Source organism: Phallusia mammillata, chromosome 2 (genome assembly GCF_965637545.1).
Source record: "Phallusia mammillata chromosome 2, kaPhaMamm4.hap1.1, whole genome shotgun sequence".
In the NCBI taxonomy this organism is placed as follows: domain Eukaryota; kingdom Metazoa; phylum Chordata; class Ascidiacea; order Phlebobranchia; family Ascidiidae; genus Phallusia; species Phallusia mammillata.
The window spans coordinates 27412335-27438059 of record NC_137253.1 but is presented as its reverse complement, the minus strand read 5'-3'; the positions used below and the strand labels follow the sequence as shown (position 1 = coordinate 27438059).

The following is a 25725-nucleotide window of genomic DNA, read 5'->3' as shown; positions in this document are numbered from 1 at the left end:
AAATGCTGTGGAAGATTTTAAAGAAACGCATTTATTAACAACACGTATTCCAGTTGTAACAAAAAACAAACATTGCATAGACCACATGCAGAACAAGCGCTGCTTTATCCCTAGTTTGGTTGATACCTTTGCCAATTCTTTTTCTGCCAACGAAACGCCACCGATACAAATTATGGCAGAACTGTTCCGTATCCGGTCAAATTCCTGTCTATCTTGTAGCTCCTTGTAAGCATCGCAGACCATTTTGGCTCCGTGACTGTGGCATAACCAAATCATGCTGATGTTTTCACAATGCCGATGACCCAAAGCGGTATCTTTGATATTTGCAGTCAAATTTTTATCCTGAGACAAGAGCCAGCTTTTGTTGGGAAATATTTTGGTTTGGGGGTCAAACTGGATCCCAAATATGGTCTCGTTGAGTTGTCTTAGTACGTCCGTGTAGTTGGAAGTACTTATCCCTCCTAAGCCAGCCACGTAAAACACAATGGCATTTTTACACATTTTCGACATAATGCAGCTTTATAAACACTGTAACAAAAACATCATGAAATTCAATGCAGCCATAAAATTTTAAACGGTGTTATTAACAGTGTAAAAAAAAGTAAAGTAAAAAATAAAAGCAAAGTAAAACCTTAGCACGGACTAACGTGGCTACCTGCTAATTTCATCAGTAATCAAGGCGTGTTGTCTAAAGGCGTTACTACCTCCAAAAGTGTGTATGGAGCAATAATTAAAACTTTAATTAGGCTTTTATGGCTTTACGATATTTGGCGAGGCGTGAGTGAGATCAAGTGTTGTTCAATATCAAACGTAATCTTTCGAGTTCGGCTTGTTGGCAAATATTGGATGACTTGTATATTGCTACCATAAACCTTTCAAGCAGTTGTTGGTGGCAAAAAATCTTTCCATGCTTGACGACGTAATTAAACGAGAGCCGAAGCGTAAAGCGCATTTGCTTTCCGTGAACCTTGTTTGAAGGGTTAAGTGAGCAAATATAAAGATATGGGTAACTTTGTGCTTTTTTAAACTCACTTTCACTGCTGCATGTGGTGTACGTGAGCAAATATTTTATGATTCATCTCCCAGTGGTTCGTTATGTCTGCCGTTCGGTAACTGTTGTAATGTTGGGAGATTGAAGAGATTGACGCAAGACCTGATGCAAGGAGATTGCAAGAAACGATCGTTTGATTTAATTAGGAATCGAATCAGCTTCAAATTTGAACAAACATCAGCGGTTTTGCTGGTGCGTTTAAAGGAACTTTAGTTAATAAAGACCTTAGCAAGTCTATCAAATCATTGATTGCAACATTATTAGATCAGCCCTGCGACAAAATTGGCTTGGTATTTTTTGCTCACTGTCATGGAGCTAAAATGCTCGAAGAAAGCATTCATTAAATTAAAGAGAACATTTCTGAAGAAGACGGGGAGAAAATTCAAAACAAAATGGCGGTCATCACTTTGGGTGGAGTGATGTTTGCCGAGGCCAGTATTGCAAAGGTAAAAAAAGTTTGGTACGATGGTACGACGTCTATATTTTGAAACATGTTTTTCGCATTTAATTAAAAACCAATAGTGTGGATACGTTACAGAGATGCACCTGTATATATGGATTGTTAAAACGAACTTAACATTCCTCACGTTATCTCGCTTGTCGAAGCTGGAGAGTAACGTTGAGACGAAAATTTGGGTGAAAATTGCTCATGTATGATGTGTCGACCCATGAGATGGATAGAGTTATTCATAACTTTTGCGCGTACTTGTACATATTGTTGCCGTTTTAACGTGTTCTATAATGTTGTAACTTTTTTTACATTTAATGTGTGCTGTTAGTTGAGTTTTGGTTTAAAATGCATTTTTCACAATTTGAAACAATATTTTTGTTTTATACAGAGGTTTATATTTCTGTTGTGCTTAAAATCATGACAACTTGCCCAAACGCCCATCTTTATTTTGTTCCTGGATTGGGTGCCAGTGACCCTTTAATATTCAAAGTTAGCTGGAAAATCATAAAAGAAACTGTGTTCGATCTCGAATTTGAACCGGGCGTTGAAATAATTTTGCCAAATAACATAACAGCGTCTTCGGACGCGATGATGACAAGTTGAAAAAAAAAATTAAAACCATTGCACAAAAACATAAGCAATGTGGCAAAATCAGTTTAATTTGGTTTTCCCACAGCGATGGTGCAAAAATGGTTTGTGATTCGTACGCAGAGATGAAAGAAAATGTTCCAGCAAAGCGTTTTCAAAGCATCCAAGAATGTTGTGCTATTATTTGCATTGTTGGTGCTTCACTGGCAACTGATGATTTAGCGCAAGATGGGTATTTAATGCATAGTTTAATGCAGCGGTTCTCAAACGTTTTTGACCGCGACCCAAATCTGGGTTTTATGAACATCTCACGACCCAAGCCTCAAACATCAAAAAATGTAATAATTAACGGGACGGACTGCAATTTTCGTCAAAATGGCTGCAGGCTTAATGAGGTCGATTCGTTCGATTGATTGAAGTGAATCCCAAATCTAAAAATGTTTTCTTGTACGAATACATACTCATCCTTCAACGCTAACTGTTACATCTCCCGTTCAGTTATGCAAGATTAACTTGTCCTATGATTTCCCGTGCTATGACGTTACAATCGACATGTGCGTAACAGTAAAAATAGAAGGCTATTATCTGTATGTTGTAATCAGGGAGTCGAACCGCTTGTCATATGGGTTCAGGTTCGGTTCGGGTTCACTTGGTTTTGTTTTTAAGGGTTCGGGTTCGGTTCAGGTTTTTAAAAATGTTTATTTTCGGGTTCGGGTTTTGTTCCGGTTTGGGCAAATTATCCGGTTCGAACCGGTTTGCGGTTTTTAAACCGGTTCAAATTTTTATTTGTTTTCATTTAATTCTAAAATCATCTGTCTGGCCTTATCAAACTTTAAAAAAAATTTGCCCGTGCACTGTTATTTTTGACACGCCCTATAAGTGTTATCTCGCGTATTCTTCACTGCGCTGTTTCTTAAAAATATCACAAAATATAAAACAGACTGCATTTTTTACTGGTTCGGTTCCGGTTCGGGTCCAACGCCAAACAAAATATGGGGTTCAACTCCGGTTCGGGTTTTTGGAAAATCGTAATTAGCGGTTCGGGTTCGGTTCGGGTTTAATGAAATTAACCGCTCAAACAGGTTCGCGGGTTCGGGTTCAGTTCCGGTTCGACTCCCTGGTTGTAATGATCGGTTCATTTTACTGTACAACGTAGTCGACTTTGTGAGGCGACTTTACTACTACTACTACATTAGGTAAATTCGTTTGTGTTTACTTAATGTAGTAATAGTTCGTTTGGGCAGAATTGAATCACCATAGCGCGACCCATTTTTTGACCCTGCGCGACCCATGTTTGGGTCGCGACCCATACTTTGAGAACCACTGGTTTAATGTATAATAAACGCGTTGTAGTTAGTCACCCATCGGTGCTTGACTTATTCAAACTACAATGTGTTTCAGGTTGCATTCAATGTGGAATTCAGGAATGACAACTTTGCAAAAGGAGTTTCCAATCTGATAGGAAATAGATCCGGGAAAATTTTCAAAATTGGACCTTACAAAAACGGTTCTTGTATGTGCTGTGATCCTGGACGTAGGGACATTCGACCTGAACTAAAACAAAGGGCTAAAAGCTTTAAAGGATATTTCAAAGGCTGGTCCATCAGTGTTCAGGGTGCCTCGGCGTCTGCAACCTCCCATGCACTCAAAATCCTCAATACTAGGATTCAGTTCCTCATTGTCATCAGTTGTCTCAAGTAGTTCAGTGGGAAACAACGATGAAAAAGCTCATTATATCGACGAATATCTTACGTGCAAACAGTGGAGAATTATGTTAAAGCAAAAACTACGAATTGGTAGCTTAAATTCCTGTACAACTCACTCTTAAAAGCATATATTTTGTACATCACTGTAATAGTGATATGGTCAGATTGTTTTGCTTTTACTCACTTTTTTTAAATAACCGATCGTTCTTCGCAATGCCTAATTTGAATTGTAAGTTAACTTTTGTAACAATAACAATTTAAAAACGTTGTGATTATATATGACACAACTGAAGGTTTAAAGATTTTATGTAAATATTTTTACGCGTTAGATGGTGTTAGTAATTTGTATCCTAGTTTACGTGTTAATTACGCGCATATGTTGCTGTTGTGCTGCTTTGTAAGTATTCTTGCTCAGTTTTATACACTTGTGCTTTCTACGTTTTGCATATTTACCCCTTTTCAGTTTATAATCTCTCTAGCGCCACCACCAGCCTGTGTGCCCTAAATCAGGGGTCGGCAACCTTTTTTCTACTGCGGTCCGTTTTTGATACTGAAAATTTATCGCGGTCCGGCCTTCAAAAACTACAAATATTTTTCCAGAAAAACGCATCATTTTTTTATCATCCCCGGGATATTTGGGCAAAATATTTGAAAACATTTAACCTGAAAAATTATACGGCCCGGTAACGAACTCGTCGCGGACCGGTACCGGGCCGCGGACCGGCGGTTGCCGACCACTGCCCTAAATTAAGGCCTTGCGTTGTTTTGGCAAGTGTTAGTAGTGTGTCTTATATTACTCTTACCAACTTGCAATCTTTTTCGTTGAAGAAAAGTTTATTTACAAAATTATACTGGAAAATTCCCAATTGTACCTGAAAAACTGCTAAATTGTTTTCGAATGGTTTTGTTGCAAATGTTAGTTGCACCAGTAACGGAGATATGTTTGTATGCGTACAGTTTGCAGTGAGGAAGCGATGTGTACGTTTTTAAAAGATATGGTTAAACCAAAAGTTTTGTTGTTATTTATACTAGTGTCAAAGCGTTTTGGAAAAAAAAATCTTTCAAATTCCACATTTTTTAAGTTTAATTTGCAGTCTTGTTGAAGTAACTGTGACTACTTTATTTCTGGGGACTGTGACTTAGTAGATAGTTTCCTAAGGCGCACCAAGTGTACGGGCCGACATATAAGGGGACGCAACGTTGTGTTTTATGCATTAATTTTTGAATTGAAGTAAAAGCTGTGAATACAGTTTTTGTCCGGGGCACCGACTAACGATGAATGGACATGCTCCAAGTTTAGCCGTACAGACACGATTTTTGCGGCAGCTTACAGTGATTAAAATGTAAAAAGGCAAAGACAGGGGAGGAGTTGAAACAAGGTGCAGTGAACACAAGGTGTGCCAACACCAAGTAGCGGTAAAGAGCTACAGTGGTTACTGCCACCAATCGGACATCGGAACAGACAAGGCTTTGCCATCTAAAAATTTTTGCCTAATTACCAGACCGTGACCGTCTACACCAGTGGTTCTCAACCTTTTTTCATTCGTGGCCCACTTTCATTGCACAAAAATTCTGTGGCCCAGTAATTTTTTATGAAAGTATAAAAACTATAACTATAAAATAGGTTCAAACCAAAAAACACTGCAGAACATGTTTGAAACAGATTATAAGTTCAAAATAACTTAATGCAAAAAAATCACAAGCACTTTCAGTTATGACCGAGTAATATGGATATGCTGCTATTATCTGGCTTTATTGTAATCACAAAGTAGTTTGTTACATCATAAACAGACCGGGTTGCAGAAAAGTAACTTTCTACCGTAAATAGATTAATTCAAATTAATTTACACTTCTTCTTAATGCCATGGCCCACTGGTTGAGAACCGCTGGTCTACACGGAATATACAAGTTTGTTACCATAGGCCTACTAATCCACCAAAATGAAATTTGTTGTTAGATAGTAAACCATTTTTATCTCTTAGGAATATGTTAAATGTTTTTTTTTTTTTATTTACATCTAAGACAAAATAATCCCCAGTTGAGAACTTTTGCACTTGACTTTAAGTTTTCGTCACAACTAAAGGAAATGATAGGAAGAATACAAATGCGACACAAAAAATGGTGTTTGTTCCATGTATACATTGAGCGCACACTAACAACATCACAACGAATTACGAAAGCCAGCTAACTTTGGACAACATGATACGATGCACAAGGATTCACAACGTTTCTGTCTAATTTTCCCCTTGGCCGCTTTTCAATAAAACGGACGTTGTTGTTACCAAACTAATTTAAAAATACGACTGCCGTTGCTATATATAGCAACCCTATAGGGTAAATCCTTTTTTGTGACTATGGAAAATGTTGAATGCTTTCTTACATATATATCTAAAACTTGAGTTTTCGTAAAGTTAACACGAATTTATTTTACAGACGCTCAGCGGAAGAAGGTGTCGTACCTTGATACGCCACTTTTTGCATGCCATATCTTCGCTAATCGCATGCGCTTTTTCCTGGTCAAAATTTGAAGCTGAAATATATTGGGAGGTGGCATACAGCCCATAGCCACGTAAAACACAATGGCATTTTTATACATTTCCGACATACTGTTGCTGCTGTACAGGCACTGTAACAAAAACATCATGAGATTTAAAGCAGCCATAAAATTTTGAACGGGGTTATTTAACAGTGTCCGTGGTTTGTAGCAGTAGGTTTGATACCCGTAATTAAAACTATCATTGGATGTAAATCGGCTTTTGTTTGAAAAAAACTTCGGTGTTTGGTTCAAAACTTTTTTGAATTCGCCAGAACAAAATGCCTTACGGGTGTTAGTGGTGGCGATTTTTTATGAAAGTTGGGCCTAACCAACAACGTAAACCGTCGTTGATTTTTTTGCATGATTCAAATTCTTTTGACATTGTAAGCTTTTAGAAAATGCCTTACTCAGTCAATTCTTAAGGCGCACAAAAGCTTTGATCCACATTACAATTCCATTCAATTCCTTTATTTCGTTCACGCGCATAGTAAGCAGTTATGTAGGCTACATTCAAATGACAACGACGAAAACACAAATGGATCAGCTGGAGCCACAGTGGCTAGGGTTGTTATCAAACAAACATTTCGAATTTTTCAAATAATCAAATAATTTTTTCCTTTCAAATCAAATAATTCAAATAATTTTAAAATAGAACGATGTAAGGCCCAGAACCATTAAAGAATAACGATATTTCAAAGTTATTAAGCAAAAACGGCAATGTGGTTGTGCTCCTTGTCATTAAATCTATGCTAAACCTTTTTTTAAAAAAATGGCACAGACATGCTTTAGTTATTCTCCGTAATTTGGCTGAGCCATGTATTCTCCTCAAGTATTTGTTTCACATTATTTTAACAGATTTCTCGTGGACACTTAGTTAATTAAACTTTGGTCTTTAACATTTTAATCACTTGTTTGAATGACCTTAAATGTTACTAGGTGTAATTAATACCAAACTATAAGCTCAAATATAAATTATCATATGCTTTAGTCCAAATTATTTTGGGAAAAGGGTTATATGAGGCTGAAAACATATGTTGTAGTGCTTTGTTTACGCTCTATTTTATAAAAATGTCACCAATGTGTCCAAATCAATTGATTTTGCACCTAAATTCAGGTTTACTGCACAGGAAAAAATTGTTTGATTATTTGAAATTGAGTAAAAAATTATTTGATAAATTTTCAAATAATTAAAAATTTCAAATAATCAAATAATTATTTGTTTGATAACAGCCCTACTAGTGGCCATTGCAAATAGCTGACCCTATCTATTTGAACGGTTAAATTCGGTACTATTTATGCAGAAATAAACAAGAAAAGAAGGCAATAAAGGTCACAATAACGTTTGTTCTGCACATGTAAATCTCAACTCATTGCGAAGCGTTGTGAGTATAAAACAAAGGTTCGACTTTCGGGGTTATGAGTCATGACACGAGTCTCACGAGGCAACAGCAATTTCCTCGCAGCAATACTTGATTGATTACTTGTTACAACTTAATTATTTAACAAAAACAATAAAAAAGTACCAGCTTGTCATCGATAACAATTATTAATTGCTGATGCAAAAACCAATTGAAATAACAGCGAAGTAAAACCTTAGCACGGACTAACGTGGCTACCTGCTAATTTCATCAGTAATCAAGGCGTGTTATCTCAAGGCGTTACTACCTCCAAAAGTGTGTATGGAGCAATAAATAAAACTTCAATTAGGCTTTTATGGCTCTGCGATATTTGGCGAGGCGTGAGTGAGATCAAGTGTTGTTCAATATCAAACGTAATCTTTCGAGTTCGGCTTGTTGGCAAATATTGGATGACTTGTATATTGCTACCATAAACCTTTCAAGCAGTTGTTGGTGGCAAAAAATCTTTCCATGCTTGACGACGTAATTAAACGAGAGCCGAAGCGTAAAGCGCATTTACTTTCCGTGAACCTTGTTTGAAGGGTTAAGTGAGCAAATATAAAGATATGGGTAACTTTGTGCTTTTTTAAACTCATTTTTTTCATCTCCCAGTGGTTCGTTATCACGACAAGTTTGTCGTTCGGGTTGTACATGATGACTGCTAGTAAGTTGTGTAGGAATTTTAAAACTGTATTAGTTTTGGGACTTGGTGGATTTGAAGAGATGGACGCACGACCTGATGCCCGGAGATTGCGAGAAACTATTTTTGGATTGAATTACAAATCGGATCAGCTTCAAATTTTAACCAACATCAGCAGTTTGGCTGGTGCGTTTGGAGGAACTTCAGCTGATGAAAATCTTAGCAAGTCTATCAAATCCTTGATTAAAACTTTATTGGATCAGACTTGCGACAAAATTGGCTTAGTGTTTTTTGCTCACAGTCATGGAGCTAAAATGCTTGTGGAAAGCATTCATGAAATTAAAGAAAAATTTTCTGAAGAAGACGCAGAAAAAATTCAAAACAAAATGGCGGTCGTCACTTTGGGTGGAGTGACATTTGCCGAGGCTAAGATTGCAAAGGTAAAACAGTTTTTACTGCTACGACGTATATATTTTAAAACATGTTTTTCGCATTGAATTAAAAACGTATGTGGATACGTTACAGAGACCTGTTTATTACTGTTTTCTGCACCATGGTTGTACACTATCTTTTTTGTTATGTAGGTCGTACTTAATGTGGATTGTGAAAATGACTTTCGATCAAAAACAGCAGCCACAATTGGTATGGGGACACACAATGAACATTGTCTTAAAATGGGACCGATCAAAAATGGCCAATGTGAATGCTGTAAAAAACATGATGAAAATATCGAAAAACCTATTGTTGAACCTCAACCAACAGGATATACTTTGCTGAACTATTTTCGAAACATTCCTCGTGCTCTTGGCATGTTTTCTGCCTCGGCTAAACCCGAAGGACATTTTATCAGCGAATATCTCGCTTGTCGAAAATGGAGAGTAAAGTTGAGACAAGAACTAGATGTCAGTTTGGGTGAAAATTGCTCATGTATGATAGAAGACACTTTTAATGACTCAACAGATGTGTAGAATTGGTTTTGATTTTGTGAGAGTATTTCACTTTCGTATTTGTTTCTGGTTGCATATAACGTTTAAGTTTTGAGTGTTATTTTTATTCACTGGGTGAAGTTAGTTGAATGTTTGCTTTAAATGTCCTATGTTATTGTTAACAAAATGCTTTTTCTGCAGAAGTTAATAGTTATGTTCTTCTAAAAATAATGGAAACTTGTCCAAATGCCCATGTATATTATGTGCCGGGATTAGGAGGCAGCAATCCTTTAGAATTCAAAGGAAGCTGGAAAACTATGAAAGAAACTGTCTTTGATCTCGAATTTGAACCTGGGGTAGAAGAAGTTTTACAAAATAACTGCACCTTCGGACTTAAATCTGACGAAGAGTTAAAGAAAAAAGTTAAAACCACTGCACAAAAACATGAGCAGTGTGGGAAAATCAGTTTAATTTGGTTTTGCCACAGTCATGGTGCAAAGATGGTTTGTGATTCGTACGCAGAGATGAAACAAAATACAACAACAAAAGATTTTGCAAACATCCAAAAATACTCTGCTATTATTTGTATTGGTGGTGCTTCACTGGCAACAGATGATTTAGCACAAGTATGCTTTTATTGTACAAGACGTAAATGATGCGCTGTAGTTTGTCACGCATCGGTGCTTGACTTATTCAAACTACAATGTGTTTCAGGTTGTACTCAATGTGGAATTCAGGAATGACAACTTTGCAAAAGGAGGTTCCAATCTGATAGGAAATAGATCCGGGGAAATTCTCAAAATTGGACCTTACAAAAATGGTTCATGTATGTGCTGTGATCCTGGACGTAAGGACAACTGCCCTGAACTAAAACTGACGTGTAAGAGCGTCGGAGGATATACCAAAGGCTTGTCCATCAGTGTTCAGGGTGCCTCGATATCTGTAAGGTCCTCTTCAACATCCTCAACACCAGGATTCAGTTCCTCATTGTCATCAGTTGTCTCAAGTAGTGTGCCATCTTCTTCGTCAACTAGTTCAATGCAAAACGATGAAATGGCTCATTACATCGACGAATATCTTACGTGCAAACGATGGAGAATTTTGTTAAAGAAAATACTACGAATTGAGAAAAATTCCTGTACAACTCATTCTAAATAGCATTTATTTTGTACATCTCTGTGCTAGTGATATGGTTGGATTTTTTTTTGCTTTAACTCACTTATTTTAAATACCCGATCGTTCGTCACAATGCCAAATTTGATTTTGAGTTAAATTTTGCAACAATTTAAAAACGTTTGGCATTTATGTGACACAATCAGAGGTTTAAGATTTTATGTAAATATTTGTATGCGGTAGGTTGTGTCGTTAGATTGTAGCCTAATCAACGTGTTTACTAAGTGCATCGATTGCTTTTGTGCTGCTTTGTAAGCATTCTTGCTTAGCTTTGTACGCTTGTGCTTTATACGTTTTGTATTCCTACCCATTTTTCTAAGTTTAAAACTCTCTAGCGCACCACCAGCCTGTTTGCCCTGAATTGAAGCCTTGCGTTGTTTTGGCAGTTGCTAGTAGTGAATTTATGTTACTCCTTACCGCCACCTTGCAATCTTTGTTGATGGGTAAAAAATTTTGACGTAAAACACAAATATCGACTTATTCCGTTGCATTTCAAATGTTTCCCCTACTAAACTATTCTCGAAAGTTCTCAATTGTACCTGAAAAACTGCTATTTTTGGAATGGTTTTGTTGCAAATGTTAGTTGCTCCAGTAACAATGTTGTATGTTTGTATGACTGAGTAAATAGTTTCTTTGAGCGCCAACGTGTATATACTGACATGTAAGAGGACACAAGTTGTGTTTTATGCACTCATTTTTGAATTGAAACAAAAGCTGTGAATACCTTTTTTTGTCGTAGGCCTTGACTAACGATACATGCACCAACTTTAGCCGTTCAGACACGATTTTTGCGGAAGCTTGTTCTCATTAAATTATTTTGGCGGACGCACATTTTAACTTTTTTGCCAGTATTGCTGTGATGAATGTATTACTTCCTAAACTGGGCTGGAAGTAATCCAAAAAAGCTTAATTTGCAAAACTAAATGCATACCCTTTTTTGTCTTTTATCTAACTCATTTCTTTTGAAAACGTTTGCAGGCAGTAATTATCTCGCTTATATATTTAAATTCATTTCCACCCTCCTTAATCCGGGGCGTCTCGCCTTGGATTTTGGGAACGGGTTTTTAAAACGACAGTTTGAAATGGTACATCAGTCCTATTTGGCAACAAATACAATGAGCTTGCAGCAAGTCATCTAGCATGCACAGTGGTCGGCAGCCCTTGGTCCGCGGCCCGATACCGGTCCGCGAGGAGTTTGTTACCGGACCGTATACTATTTTAGACCAGATGCTTTAAAACATATTGCCCGTACTTCCCGGTAATTATATACTAATTTATGTGTTTTTTGTTCCTAAATATTTGTAGTTTTTTGAAGGCCGGTCCGCGACAAAATTTCAGTTTTACAAACGGTGCGCAGTACAAAAAAGGTTGCCCACCACTGATTAAGCATTATCGTGCTGAATTTTTTTTAAATTAAGGACAAAAACCTGTTAAAAAGCGTATTTATTGAGTGGGTTATTTAGATTTTTTTTGTAGAAGACTTTTACTAACATTTGGCTGAACATTACGGTTTGTAAAGTTGTGTGCACTGTTTTTGGTATCGTTTGTGCAAACCATGAACTGTGTATTTGGTCAAGTGATCTCTAACCACATAAAAATAAAACTGATAGAAAACCTTGAGGCATTTTACTTTGCATTTTTTTTCACGGGGCTCACACCCAGGACGCTCCCGGGAACGAATCCCGATCAAGATTTTTTTTATGTCTGTATGTGGGTCAGGCGCGCCAGACCATTCGGCCAAGTTCCTGCCCTATGTCTGTATATCTGTTGGACGATAAAAGGGTTACAGATTATTTTGCCGACAGTGCTAAGCAGGTTTTGAAACGTAAAACACCAAGTGGCGATAAAGAGCTACACTGTTTACCGGCACCAATACGAAATCGGCACAGACAAGAACAACAAGTGCAATTTAAAACACATACAACATTGTTTAAGTCGTTTTATTAGGAGTATACAAGTTTGAGATGGAACAAATGCAAATGTAAACTGAAGCAAACTTATGAAGCGGCACAAAAGCAAAGAATGCATTTGGTCTATATATTAAGCGCATACACAAACAAAAACACTAAAAATTGCAAGATCCAGCAAACTATTCACAACATAATACAACACGCAAGATATTTCTTAACCTCTATTTTATTTATAGCGCTTGACTGCTTTAGAAACAAACACAAATACCTGACACAAATATAAGCGCTTTGTTACCATAGTAATCCACCAAAACGAAGTATATTTACGTCTAATACAAAATAATCCCCGGTTGAGAACTTCTGCACTTAACATTAAGTTCTCGTGAAGCTATTGAAAATGCATGTCACAGTCGGCTTTACTTAGCGGAAGAAGGCGTTGTACCTCGATACGCCACGTTTTGCATGCCATATATTCTTGAATAATATGCGCCTTTTCGTAGTCGAAAGATGATGCCGAACTCTGCTTGGAGCTGGCAGACAAGCTACAAAAAAGCCCAGTACTGATCTGGGTTTCGGCATATTTTATTCCGGGGTCTTGTGAACCACTGCAACATTGGCACATTTTGTTTTTATACGGACCAGTTTCGAATACCACTGCGTTATCTCTGTTGCCATGAAGATGAGAGCTAGCTTGTGAGAAATGGTCGTTCCTGTACTCGACGTTCAAGACCACCTAAATACGAGTAAGGGTAGAGTCAATGCGTTGCAAGGCAACAATTACAATGTTGTTCAACTGCATTGTTTTACAAATTTACACCATAAAAACATGACATTTTAAATATGTGAATGGAAGGTTATCTTGTATTCAGGAAAATTAACCTGAAACACGTTCATGAAAACAATTGTAATGTAGCTGAATTTTAACTTAAAAGTAAAGTTAAGTAGTAAATGTTTGTTACCTTAACCAAATCCATTTCTGCCAACGAAACACCGCCGATACAAATTATGGCAGAACTGTTCCGTATCCGGTCAAAATCATGTCTATCTTGTAGCTCCTTGTAAGCATCGCAGACCATCTTGGCTCCATGACTGTGACAGAACCAAACCATGCTGATATGTTCACAATGACGATGAACCGAAATGATCTTTTTGATATTCGTAGTCAAATCTTTATCTTGAGACAAAAGCCAGCTATTGTTTGTACATATTTTGGCCTTAGGTTCAAAAAGAAGACCAAATATGGTCTCGATAAGTTGCTTTAAAATGCCTTCATAATCACGAGCACTTATACCCCCTAAGCCAGCAACGTAATACACATCTGCTTTTTTGCACAATGTCGACATATTGATCCTGCGCTAAGATGTGACAAACACAAAAAAAATTGTAACGAATTTTTACATCACAAGCTGCGAAATGCAACAGCGGAGCTACTTGTTCATGGCAATGCAACATCCCACACAAGATGCCCAACCTACAGTATTATTTTTGTAACTTTCCATTGGGTCAGGTGAAACCCATAAACCTGCCTTGTACTTAATGTTTAAACCAAATTTATGCGAGTGTCAGCGATTTTATGGCGACTATACGACATTAAATAACAACAATCGCAATTCAACAAGTACATTGGTTGAAATCGGTAAAGTTTTATTGATTTGTGAGCCGAGTGCACAAACAATGCATGTTTGTACATTGCCTGAGTGTGCGAATATGTTCATTTTACGAGAAAATTGCAATTAGTGGAATATTTTTTTTGTTTAGTTGTCAAAGGGCTGCCATGTTGTGTAGTCATGAGGTAAAAATAGTTGTAAAAACATCGAGAAGATTAACAAGAATATTTCGAAAGAAAACGCGAACTGAATATAGGCTACACATTAACACGACTTCTGTTAAGACGGCTTCTTGAAGATAACATCGCATTTTTTAACTTAATATTTTAATTTATTTTTACACCGGCGAATTCGAACGCCAATTAGGGAGATAGCTTTGAGTATTAGAATATACCTGGGATAGATAGGTTTTGCGTTGAAGATCTCGCACCCAAACAACCTTCTCTAAATTTTGAGGTTACCAAAATAATTCCGTATCAAATGCACTATACTATTGTTCTAATTTTGTCATATTAAAAAAAGCATTCTTGTCCTGTAGGCTACATTACAGCTGCTGTTCTCTGCTATTATGACAACGTACCCAAAAAAACATCTTTATTTTGTTCCGGGAAATAACAGTTGATCGCTGCTGATTTGTATTCGGTAATTGCTAATTAGAATGTTTATTTGTTGTCATTGTACCGATTATTCAATACTTTGTGTTTACGCATTTGAATTTACATTTTTAAATTATTACAAAAAAAAAGCAGTTCATCAATCTCTTTCACACACAAAAAAAACATTTTCACAGATCAAACTTGATATGCAGGTTTGAACTCAAAGACAAGGTTTGTTTGTTGGCAAGTTCAATGAAAGATCAAACAAACATGATATAAATCATTTCCGTGGTAAATAAATGCTTTCCTTTTACGTTGCATTAAGTAAACCGATTCGCATGATTTTGATAGACGTTTCAAAAATTATAAAAAGTATTCCACGTTGTTGCTTCGATATCACTTAGACGAGGTTTTACAAAGGGTTTGATAAATTGATAGAAGAAACCTCATAACCAACTACATTTGTGTTTTAAAATTTTGCTTAAAGGATGTTGCAAAGGGTTAAAATAAAGTGTTGCAGCGTTTTTAGCCAAAAATGTTTTTTTCAAAGGTGTTTTGGTAACCTTGGGAATAACATCACTGTTAGTCAAATGAGCCTTGATGCTCAGTGGCGTTTTCTGCTGTTTAACACGAGCATATCTGTTTCCGGATAAAGTTTTTTACAGGACTTGTATGATCCGCTTTTGAAGGTTTTCGACTCATAAAAAGTTTGCGACAGAAAAACTGCCATTGACACAGAAGCGAACGTATAAAGCAGCGCAAAATCTGCCAAGAATTGTATTTGCTCCATATGTAAATTCACTAACAACAACACTATCAATTGCAAGAGCCAGAAAACTATGTACAACATGATACAATACATATGTACAAACATGATACAATAAGATATTTCCAGGGTTTCTTTTTTATTTGCCGCTTGGTTGCTTTCGAAATATGACTGATACGTTTTTGTTACCAAACTAATCCACCACAACGGCTCCACAAACAAAGTGGAAACAAATTTGTTGCTACATGGTAAACCATTTTTTGTCTCAAGAAAATGATGTACACTCTCTTCTATTTACATCTAACATTTGAATCTCCTTAAATCTTATATGGATGTGTTTAACAGACGCTATGAATTATGGACATGGAGCAAACTATTTTTTGTATCCGAGGAAAACGTTGAATGCATGCTTCTATACACATCTAAGACTTAAGTTTTTGGAAAGCTAAACGGGATGGGTTTCACAGACGCTTTGACACAGCGGAATAAGCTGATTTACCTTGATACGCCACTGTTTGCATGCCATATATTCTTGAATCATATGTGCCTTTTCGTTTCCGAAACTTGGTGCTGAACTCTGTTTGGAACTGGCAGAGAACCCACTATAAAGAGCAAACATGACGTTTGTTTTCGCTTCTTGTATTTCAGGGGATCGTGAACCATGGCAACATTCGCACAATTTGTTTTTGTACGGACCAATAATAAACACTCTTGCGTTATCTCTGTTGCCGACCACATGCGAGCCAACTTGTGAGAAATCATCGTTTTTGAACTCGACGTTGAGCGCAACCTTAATGCAAAATAAACATTTAATTAATGATAGGCAAACTTGTTGCAAGTGTAGCATTTTGATATTTAATATGACATGTTTATAAATTTGATAACATGTTTAAAAATTTAGTGTTCTGTTGTAAGATTTATTTGAAACGCATTTATTTACAACATAAATATTTCAGTTATACCTTTTTGCAAAACCAACAACAACAAACATTGCACAGACAACATGCAAAACCAGTTTAAGTTTTATCGCTGTTTTATTTGTTACCTTTGCCAATGTATTATCTGCCAAAGAAACACCACCGATGCAAATAATGGCAGAACTTCTGTGAATCATCTCAAAATCTTGTGTTCCTTGCAGCTCCCTGAAAGCATCGCAGACCATTTTTGCCCCATGACTGTGACAGAACCAAACCATGCTGATATGTTGGCAATGACGATGATTCAAAGCGGTATTTTTGACATCCACAATCAAATTTTTATCATCACATATTAAACCCCATGTGTTGTTTGTAAATATTTTGGTGCTAGGTTCAAAGTGAAGACCAAATATGGTCTCGATAAGTTGCTGTAAAATGCCTTCGTAATCACGAGCACTTATTCCCCCTAAGCCAGCAACGTAATACACATCTGCTTTTTTGCACAATATCGACATATTGATCCTGTGCTAATATGTGACAAACACATAGTTAAAGTTAATACATAGACATTTTTATTCATAACCTGCTAAATGCAGCAGCGGCACTGCTTGTTTACAGCAATGCAGCATTACAAAAAGGCCTGCTGTATCTTTTATGTAACTTTCCGTTGGATCAGGTGACACTCATAAAGTTTTCCATGCACTTATTGTTTAAACCCAGGTTGCACGTAGCACCATGCAGGGTGTCAACGATTTTATGGCGAGTATACGACTTGAAATAACAAAAATTGAAATGCAACAAGTGCATTAGTTCAAATCGGTAAAGTTTTGTTGCTTTCGGCGCCGTGTGAACAAACAATTCATGCTTGTACGTTGTCTGAGCGTGCGAAATGTTCTTTTTACGAGGAGAAGTCAATGTAGTCGAATGTTCCCTTAGCTCAGTAAAAGTAGCTGCCATGTTGTGTAAGAATTTCAAAACTGTCGTAATTTTGGGACTTGGTGGATATGATGAGATTGACGCAAGACCTGATGCCCGAAGATTGCGAGAAACAATTTTTGGATTGGATTACAAATCGGATCAACTTCAGATTTTAACTAACAAGAGTAATTTGTTTAATGCGTTTCGGGGAACTTCAGCTGATGAAGACCTTAGCAAATCTATTAAATCACTAATAAAAACGCTATCGGACCAGCCCTGCGACAAAATTGGTTTGGTGTTTTTCGCCCACAGTCATGGGGCTAAAATGCTCGTAGAAAACATCAACAAGATAAGAAATGAGATTTTGGAAGAAGACGCTAAAAAACTTCCAAACAAAATGGCTATCGTTACTCTCGGTGGAGTGACGTTTGCTGAACCCAGTCTTGCAAAGGTAAAAGCGTATTCAACAATAAACAAAAACATATTAGGTATTTTATTTAAAACTATACGTGATGGAAATTTTCCTTTTTGTGTATTTCTGCCCTACAACAGTAAAATGTTATTGTTTTTGTTTCAGGTTGTCCTTAATGTAGAGTGTAAAAATGACATTAGATCCAAATCAGCAGCATTGGTTGGTATGGGAACACACAAAAATCACTCTTCTGTAGAAATTGGACCGGTTATAAATGGCCTATGTGAATGTTGTCGTGGTGTGGTTGCGCAAGAGCAAACCGCTGAACCTACTGATCAACAAACCGAACAGTCTTTGCTGGACAATGTGCGGAACATATGGAAACGTTTTAGGGTGCTTCCGCACGTATTTAAGCCTGGTGGGCACTTTATCGGTGACTATTTAGCCTGTCGAACCTGGAGAATTAAGTTGAGAGGGGAACTAGGGGTCGGTTTAGGTGACAACTGCTCTTGTGTGGCAAAGGACTTTGGGAAGACTTTAACGGAAGTGTAATATCATTTGTAATGTTGTCATTTTAATTCATTCGCTTATTTGTTGTACTGTCGCAATTATTTTGTGCTAAGTGGTATCAAATGTTCTAACTTGTCAAATGAAAAAAAACCTTCTTGTTTTATACATAGGTATATAAAGCTGATATTCTCTGCTATAATGACAACTTGTTCAAAAGCTCATCTTTATTATGTTCCGGGGTTGGGAGGCAGAAACCCTTCCGACTTTAGAGGAATCTTAAAAATCATAAAAGAAACTGTTTTTGGTCTTCAGTTTAATCCAAAGGTTGAAAGGATTTTGCCAAATCGATGCCAGTTCGGGTTGAAACCTGATAAGATATTAAAAAAAGAAATTAAAAATGTTTGCAGAGATCACAAGCAATGTGGCAAAATTAGTTTAATCTGGTTTTGCCACAGTCATGGTGCAAAGATGGTATGTGATTCGTACACAGAAATGAAACAAAATCTACCAGCAGGACATTTCGAAGCAATCCGAAATTGTTCAGCTATTGTTTGCATCGGTGGTGTTTCACTTTCAACTGATGATTTAGCGCAAGTATGGTATATGTGACAGTTAAATTTGTGATCCATCAATATTACAATTATGAAAACTACTTTGTATTTCAGGTGGTTTTCAATGTTGAGTTCAGAAACGACAACGTGGCAGTTGGAGGGTCCAACCTTTACAGACAAAGGTGCGGACGGACTGTCTTTCAAATCGGACCATACAAATCTGGCTCTTGTGAATGCTGTGATTCAAATCAAGCGATAAACCCTAAATTCAAAACTATAAACAAAAAAATGGCTCGAGTTGTCAGGGGCTTAGCATCTATCAGCGTTGAGATCTCGTCCCAGTTTTCAGAAAAGAGAACATCAAATTCTTCAACCAGTTCAACTAGCAGAGAAACAGCTCATTACGCCAACAATTATCTTTGGTGCCGTAACTGGAGAATAAAACTTCAGGACAAATTATCAATTGAATACTCTATTTTCTGCTTAACACATCAACCATCTCATTGAGATACATTCACATGCACACGCTGTTGATGGCAGCTGTTTTAATATGTGGGTTTTTATTTAGAATATTTTCCAAAACCGTGGCCACTTTTGTATTTAACTTTTGGAAATCTCGAATGTAAACACTTTTAAGCTTTCTACGTTTTTTGCCGATGCTTTTCGCTGTTTGTTGCAGCCTAATTACGACGTATTTTGCAACGTTACTATTGTGCTTTGTAACTATCAATATGTGTGCGTTTATCACGTATACCAGGGGTGTCCAAACTTTTTTTAATGGGGGGCAATTTCTACCAAGTGAAGACGCCCGCGGGCCAACGTGTTTGTAGAATTAGAACACAAATATACGGGATTTAAGAAATTGTGGAACTTTGTTGCGTCAGAACGATGTACATTTCATTTTTACCGGGAAAAAGTTCCATGGAAGGCTTTTACGTGAAGTCGCAAGTCGCCAAATCATAAACACCTAATCCGGACGATGGCGGGCACAATTTGAAAAAAGCATCTGCGGGCCACTTAAAATGCCGCCGCGGGCCGCACTTTGGACACCCCTGACGTATACGCTTACATTATTTCTGTTTTTCTGACGTCACTGCTCTCGAGCGTCACCACACCAGTTTGTTTTCTAACAAACATTTATTGATGAGGCGAATAAGATTCGGTTGCTTAGTGGATTAAAACAGTGAGATACGGTTTTTAACTCTTTGCCACAATTATGAAAATGCGCTTTTTATTTTCAAGACACGTATAACTGAAAATGTATATTTTTTAAATACTTTGCTGTTTGCTCCATTATGTACTTGTAAATGCTGGTGAGTGCTGTTTTAGGCAATCTGTGTAAACCAGTGGTTCCCAAACTTTCCCAAACGGTCCCCTAAAAATTGCCTCACGGACCCTTAAAGGACCGCGGACCCCAGTTTGGGAATCGCTGGTGTAAACTCAATTAACTTATATTACATGTATTGACGTGTACGTGTTGACTAGTTTTCAAGTGTAAACTAAAGATTTTTGTTGAAATTTTGATTTGTTTCACAAAAAGATAAATCAGATTTAAATGGTGTGTTGTGCAAGAACACAGTCAGATAAATCGACTAAAAGGAAAAGCAGTTAAAAGTTGACTTTTATTTTCCTTCTCTTCCTGCAAAGATTTATGAGGGACATCCGACATTTCGGTTTCGGCCCCCAGTTAAGTGCTCCCTGCTTGGTATTGTATTAAAAGTTTAATGAAACCTAACCCTTCATGTGCAATTGAACATGAATTTGGAAATTCCTTCGGTAAATTGGGTAATCGGTTTGCGGGTTTTGAGGTAGTAAAGAGGCTTTATGTTTATGTATGTTTGATGAGTATTTGGTTCGTTATTTTTCCGAATGTGATAACGTTCTAACTTACACGGTTCAACGTATACCCCCTTCCTGACTATCACTAATTCTTGTTTTAATTTTAATCGGCCAAGATTTTTGTCCAGGAATAGAATAAATTTAGCTCGATTGTGGCATGAAAGTTAATAAATTCAAATTTGATTATTGTAACTTATAAGGTGGGTTTTTAGTTTTTGTTAAAAGCAACTTTTAATGAACTTGTTTCAGTTTTGGATAGTGATGAACCAAAGTTCCACTTTGATAAAATTATTCGGCCGAGACCTATTTTCACAGTGGATCAGTTTTTGAAGGGCGAAATGTGTCTTTTCCGTCTAATTACGTACCACAGAAAATTCAAAACACGGCACAATAACTGTAATTTTGAAGCATTATTATTTTGTTCACCTCCCAAAAAGTGATTTAGAGCAAGGGTGGGCAACCTACGGAAAAAACACAAACAAAATTAAATGCGTCTTTTTGACTAATGACAAATGCGTTGCGAGCAATATTAATTCTATTTGCTGCATTGTTTTTGTAACTGTTTGTTGTCACGAAATGTTATTGTCTTCCTTTTTTCCACTTTTTGTTTCTGTGTTACTTTGGTTTCATTTTGCTTTGCGCTTTTTGGGCTTCATAACCTCTACATTCATTTCATTGTTTCTATTTACTCACTTCTGCTTCTAACGCAACGACTTGGCCTATCTTGATTATACAAAGCAACATCTTTTCTGCGCCACATTGATTTTCCCTTTTCCTCCAAGCGACCTCCTAACAAGAGAGCTGGATCATTGCGGGCGAGCACTTGAGTCGGTCAGTACGTGAGAACGTGGTTTATTTGTGCAAACTTCTTGTGTAACTTCAAATGTTAATTGGTCTTCGGTTTTATCACTCTGTTATGTGCAACTTGCGTCCAGTTTTGTGACTCATATCTAACCTTTTCAGCTTACTTTTTCGAGTAGAACAAAGTTTAGAATTGTACAAGTACATTGGTGAGATAAAATACTTACTAACTAAATGAACTTGGTGGACAGGAACTTGGCCGAATTGTCCAGCTCGCCTGACCCATATACAGACATAAAAAACCCTGATTGGGATTCGTCCCCGAGCACGTCCTGGGCTTGAACCTCGTGAGAAAAAAATAAGGTCGTTTGGTACAGTTTAACGGTCTTGTATGTTACAGTTTTATACAGTTACATTTACAATTACAATTACATTTTTACAAAGCAAGTGAAACAAAAAGAGTTTTGAACATTTAACTTTCACTACCGTTTACAATTTTCAACCTACTTTGTATCCAAATCAGTCCAGTTATTTTTTCTTTATTAAATATATATTGTCTAAAAAACTGCGCTGACATTTCCTGTTGTGGGAACGATACTACGAACATAAAACAACCATAAATGATGAAACAAAGCACGTATCTTCGGTTAAACATTTCTGCTTTGACCTTTCACTTTTATGTTTATGCTTTATTCGCGTTAATGAATCAAACGACGGCGTTGGGTTTCGGGTGATTGGGCTCGAAGTACCGTTGCTTGCCTTGGGGAAAATGAGGAACCTGAGTATACAATTGCTATACACGCAACAAAATATGGACGACATTGTAGCTGATTGTTGACCGTCCTCTGTTGCTAACCATAAATACTTTTCAGACAACTCACGGGCAGTGGTGTATTCTACAGTTGGAAGCATAGTATACCCTTATAGAATATTTTCTGCCACTGTTTTTAATTGTTTAAAGACAACTCTCATAAAAGAAAAGTACTGAAGCGTGCAAAACTTGACCTTCCTTCGCGACAATAAACTTGCTCTCTGTACACGCTATATAAGTACAATAATTACGACATGAACATTGACTGTTGATGTATACATTACGGCTTGTATTTTTTTGTTTGCACTGTTTATGATTGCGTTGATGCAAACCATGAAATGAGTATTTTGTCTAGTGATTCTTAACTACATGGCAATTAATCGTACAAAAAACTCGAAGCGTATCACTTTGTATAATTATTATTATTTTTCACGGGGTTCGAACCCAGGACGCATGTCTCTATGTGGTAAGGCGCGGGGACCTGTCGTCCAAATTCCTACCCTATCACTTTTTTTATTTTTTTATTTTTATTTTTTTTCACGTGGTTCGAACCAAGGACACTCCCGGGGACGAATCCTAATCAAGGTTTTTTTTATGTCTGTATGTGGGTCAGGCGCGCCAGACTATTCGGCCAAGTTCCTGCCCCTGTATTACTTTTTAGTCCATAAACAAGATACAGATTTTTCCTACAGTGTTAAGCAGCTTCATAAATGTAAACCACCAAGCAGCGGTAAAGAGCTACAGTGGTTACTGTCACCAATACGACATTAGTACAGCTTTGTCACCTAACAATTTTCGCGTAATTACTGGACCGTGGCCGTCTACAAGTGCAATTTAAAACAAAAACAATATTGTTTGAATTGTTTTTTCGGGGAATATACAAGTTTGAGTTAGAACGAATGCAAATGTAAACAGAAGCAAACCTATACAGCGGCACAAAATCTCACAAAGAATTTAATGCATATATAACCGCATAACTGGGCCACAATACTACAAAATGCGAAAGTCCGCAAAAGTCAAGCATCATTTGGTTCTTGTGACAATGAAAAGTCGCATGTGTAGGCTACATTTTTTATCAAAGTAGTCAGTGGGATGTTTAAGTCATCACATGGTTTACCAACTTTTCATAATCAGGCGTGTATCCTATCAAAGACAGCCTTAACTGTAAAATGCTTTTGCATTTTAACTTTTGCATTTCCTCAATCAATTGCATCTGCATCATTAACGCAAACACTCTGTTTGTTACGACATAATTTGATGCCAAAATCACGGCTGTTACATAAAGAGAAGTGCTGTGTGGTATTTAAAATTTAATTTTAAAAAAGATTTCAAATGAATACGCTTTTGATTAGTTGTGGATAATTTAGTAAGATCGACCAGTTATAAGCAGACGATCGACCAGTCGATCGCGATCGACGTGTTGGCCACACCTGGTATAGAGTAAACCATTTTAGTTTCTAAATAATTAATGAATGTTTTCTTCTATACACATCTAATACTTGAGTAATCGAAAAACTGAATGATATTGTTTTCACAGACGCTTTGACTCAGCGGAAGAAGCTCATTTACCTTGATATGCCACTTCTTGCATGCCATATATTTTTTAATCACATGTACCTTTTCGTTTTCGAAACATGAAGGAGAAATATGTTTAAAACATGCAACAAAAGCACTAGAAATGCCAAGCCCGACATTTGTTTCGGCTTCTTTTATTTCATTGAATTGTGAACCTTTGCAACATTCTCACACTTTGTTTTTGTACGGACCGATAGTCAACACTTCTGCGTTATCTCTGTTGCCGACCAGATGAGAGGCAGCTTGTGAAAAATCATCGTTTTGATGCTCGACGTTAAGCGTAACCTTTATGCAAAATGGACATTTCAATGGGTGACCAAAGAAACAAAAAAGCTTATTTATTGTAATAATTTGGTGTGCTGTGGGAAATTTTCAAGAAATGCATTTATCAACAACACAATGGTTGGTTTTCAGTTGTCTCAGAACAAAAAACAAACAAACATTACATAGACCACATGCAGAACAAGCGCTGCTTTATCGCTGGTTTGTTTGATACCTTTGCCAATTTCTTATCTGCCAACGAAACGCCACCGATGCCAATGATGGCAGAACTGTTCCATATTTGTCAAATTCCTGTCTACCTTGTAGCTCTTTGTGCGCATCGCAGACCACCTTTGCTCCATGACTGTGGCAGAACCAAACCATGCTGATATGTTTACAATGACGATGATCCAACGCGGTATGTTTGATATCCGCAATCAAATTCTTATCTTTGCCTGTAAAACCCCAGTTGTTGTTTGTAAATATTTTGGACTTGGGCTCAAAATGAAGACCAAATACGGACTCGATAAGTTGCTTTCGTAATCACAAGAACGTATTCAACCCAAGCCAGCCACATAAAACACATCGGCTTTTTGCACAATGTCGACATTGATCTTGTGCTAATATGTGACAAACAGATAGTTAAATTTAATACACAGATTTTTTTTGAAAAAAATCATAACCTGCAAAATGCAGCGGCGCTGATTGTTTGCAGCAATGCAACTTTGCAAAAAAGGCCTGCTGTATCTTTTATGTAACTTTCCGTTGGATCAGGTGACACTAAAATTTTCCATGCACTTAATGTTTAAACCCAGGTTGCACGTAGCACCATGCAGGGTGTCAACGATTTTATGGCGAGTATACGACTTGAAATAACAAAACTTGTGATGCAACAAGTGCATTAGTTCAAATCGGTAAAGTTTTGTTGCTTTCGGCGCCGTGTGAACAAACAATGCATGTTTGTACATTGTCTGAGTGTGCGAATATGTTCTTTTTACGAGAAGAACTCAATTTGGTCAACTGTTCCTTTAGCTCAGTTGTAAAAGTAGCTGCCATGCTGTGTAGAAATTTCAAAACTGTCGTAATTTTGGGACTTGGTGGATATGATGAGATTGACGCAAGACCTGATGCCCGAAGATTGCGAGAAACAATTTTTGGATTAGATTACGAATCGGATCAACTTCAGATTTTAACAAACAAGAGTAACTTCGTTAGTGTGTTTGGAGAAACTTCGGCTGACGAAGATCTTAGCAATTCTATCAAATCACTGATAAAAACGCTATTGAAACAGACTTGCGACAAAATTGGTTTGGTGTTTTTCGCCCACAGTCATGGGGCAAAAATGCTCGTAGAAAACATCAATGAGATTAACAAAGACATTTCAGAAGAAGACGCAGATAAAATCCGAAACAAAATGGCGGTCGTCACTTTGGGTGGAGTGACGTTTGCTGAACCCAGTCTTGCAAAGGTAAAAACGTTTTCCACCAATAAACCAGTATATAAAAACATATCTGTTATTTTATTTAAAACTATACGTGATGGAGTTTTTTTGTGTATTTCTGTCCTACCACAGTAAAATTTTATTGTTTTTGTTTCAGGTTGTCCTTAATGTAGAGTGTAAAAATGACATTAGATCCAAATCAGCAGCATTGGTTGGTATGGGAACACACAAAAATCACTCTTCTGTAGAAATTGGACCGGTTATAAATGGCCTATGTGAATGTTGTCGTGATGAGGTTGCGCAAGAGCAGACCGCTGAACCTAATGATCAACAAACAGAACA

General features: G+C 37.1%; 1 protein-coding gene across 1 annotated transcript; it reads left to right on the top strand.

The window, feature by feature from the left end:
• The first annotated feature begins 993 nt into the window (after positions 1-993).
• Positions 994-4073, top strand: LOC145214683 (uncharacterized). The gene is made up of 2 exons (XM_080083263.1): positions 994-1497; positions 3492-4073. Exons 1-2 carry the CDS (start codon positions 1444-1446, stop codon positions 3789-3791), a joined length of 354 nt encoding a protein of 117 aa, XP_079939389.1. The 5' UTR covers positions 994-1443; the 3' UTR covers positions 3792-4073.
• The last annotated feature ends 21652 nt before the right edge of the window (positions 4074-25725 follow it).

What these genes read in the sequence shown, in the direction of transcription:
- LOC145214683 (XM_080083263.1), top strand. Translation starts at nt 1,444, where the DNA reads ATGGCGGTCATCACTTTGGGTGGAGTGATGTTTGCCGAGGCCAGTATT. An exon ending in CCGAGGCCAGTATTGCAAAG is followed by an intron (nt 1,498 to 3,491) that starts GTAAAAAAAGTT and finishes AATGTGTTTCAG; the next exon opens with GTTGCATTCAATGTGGAATT.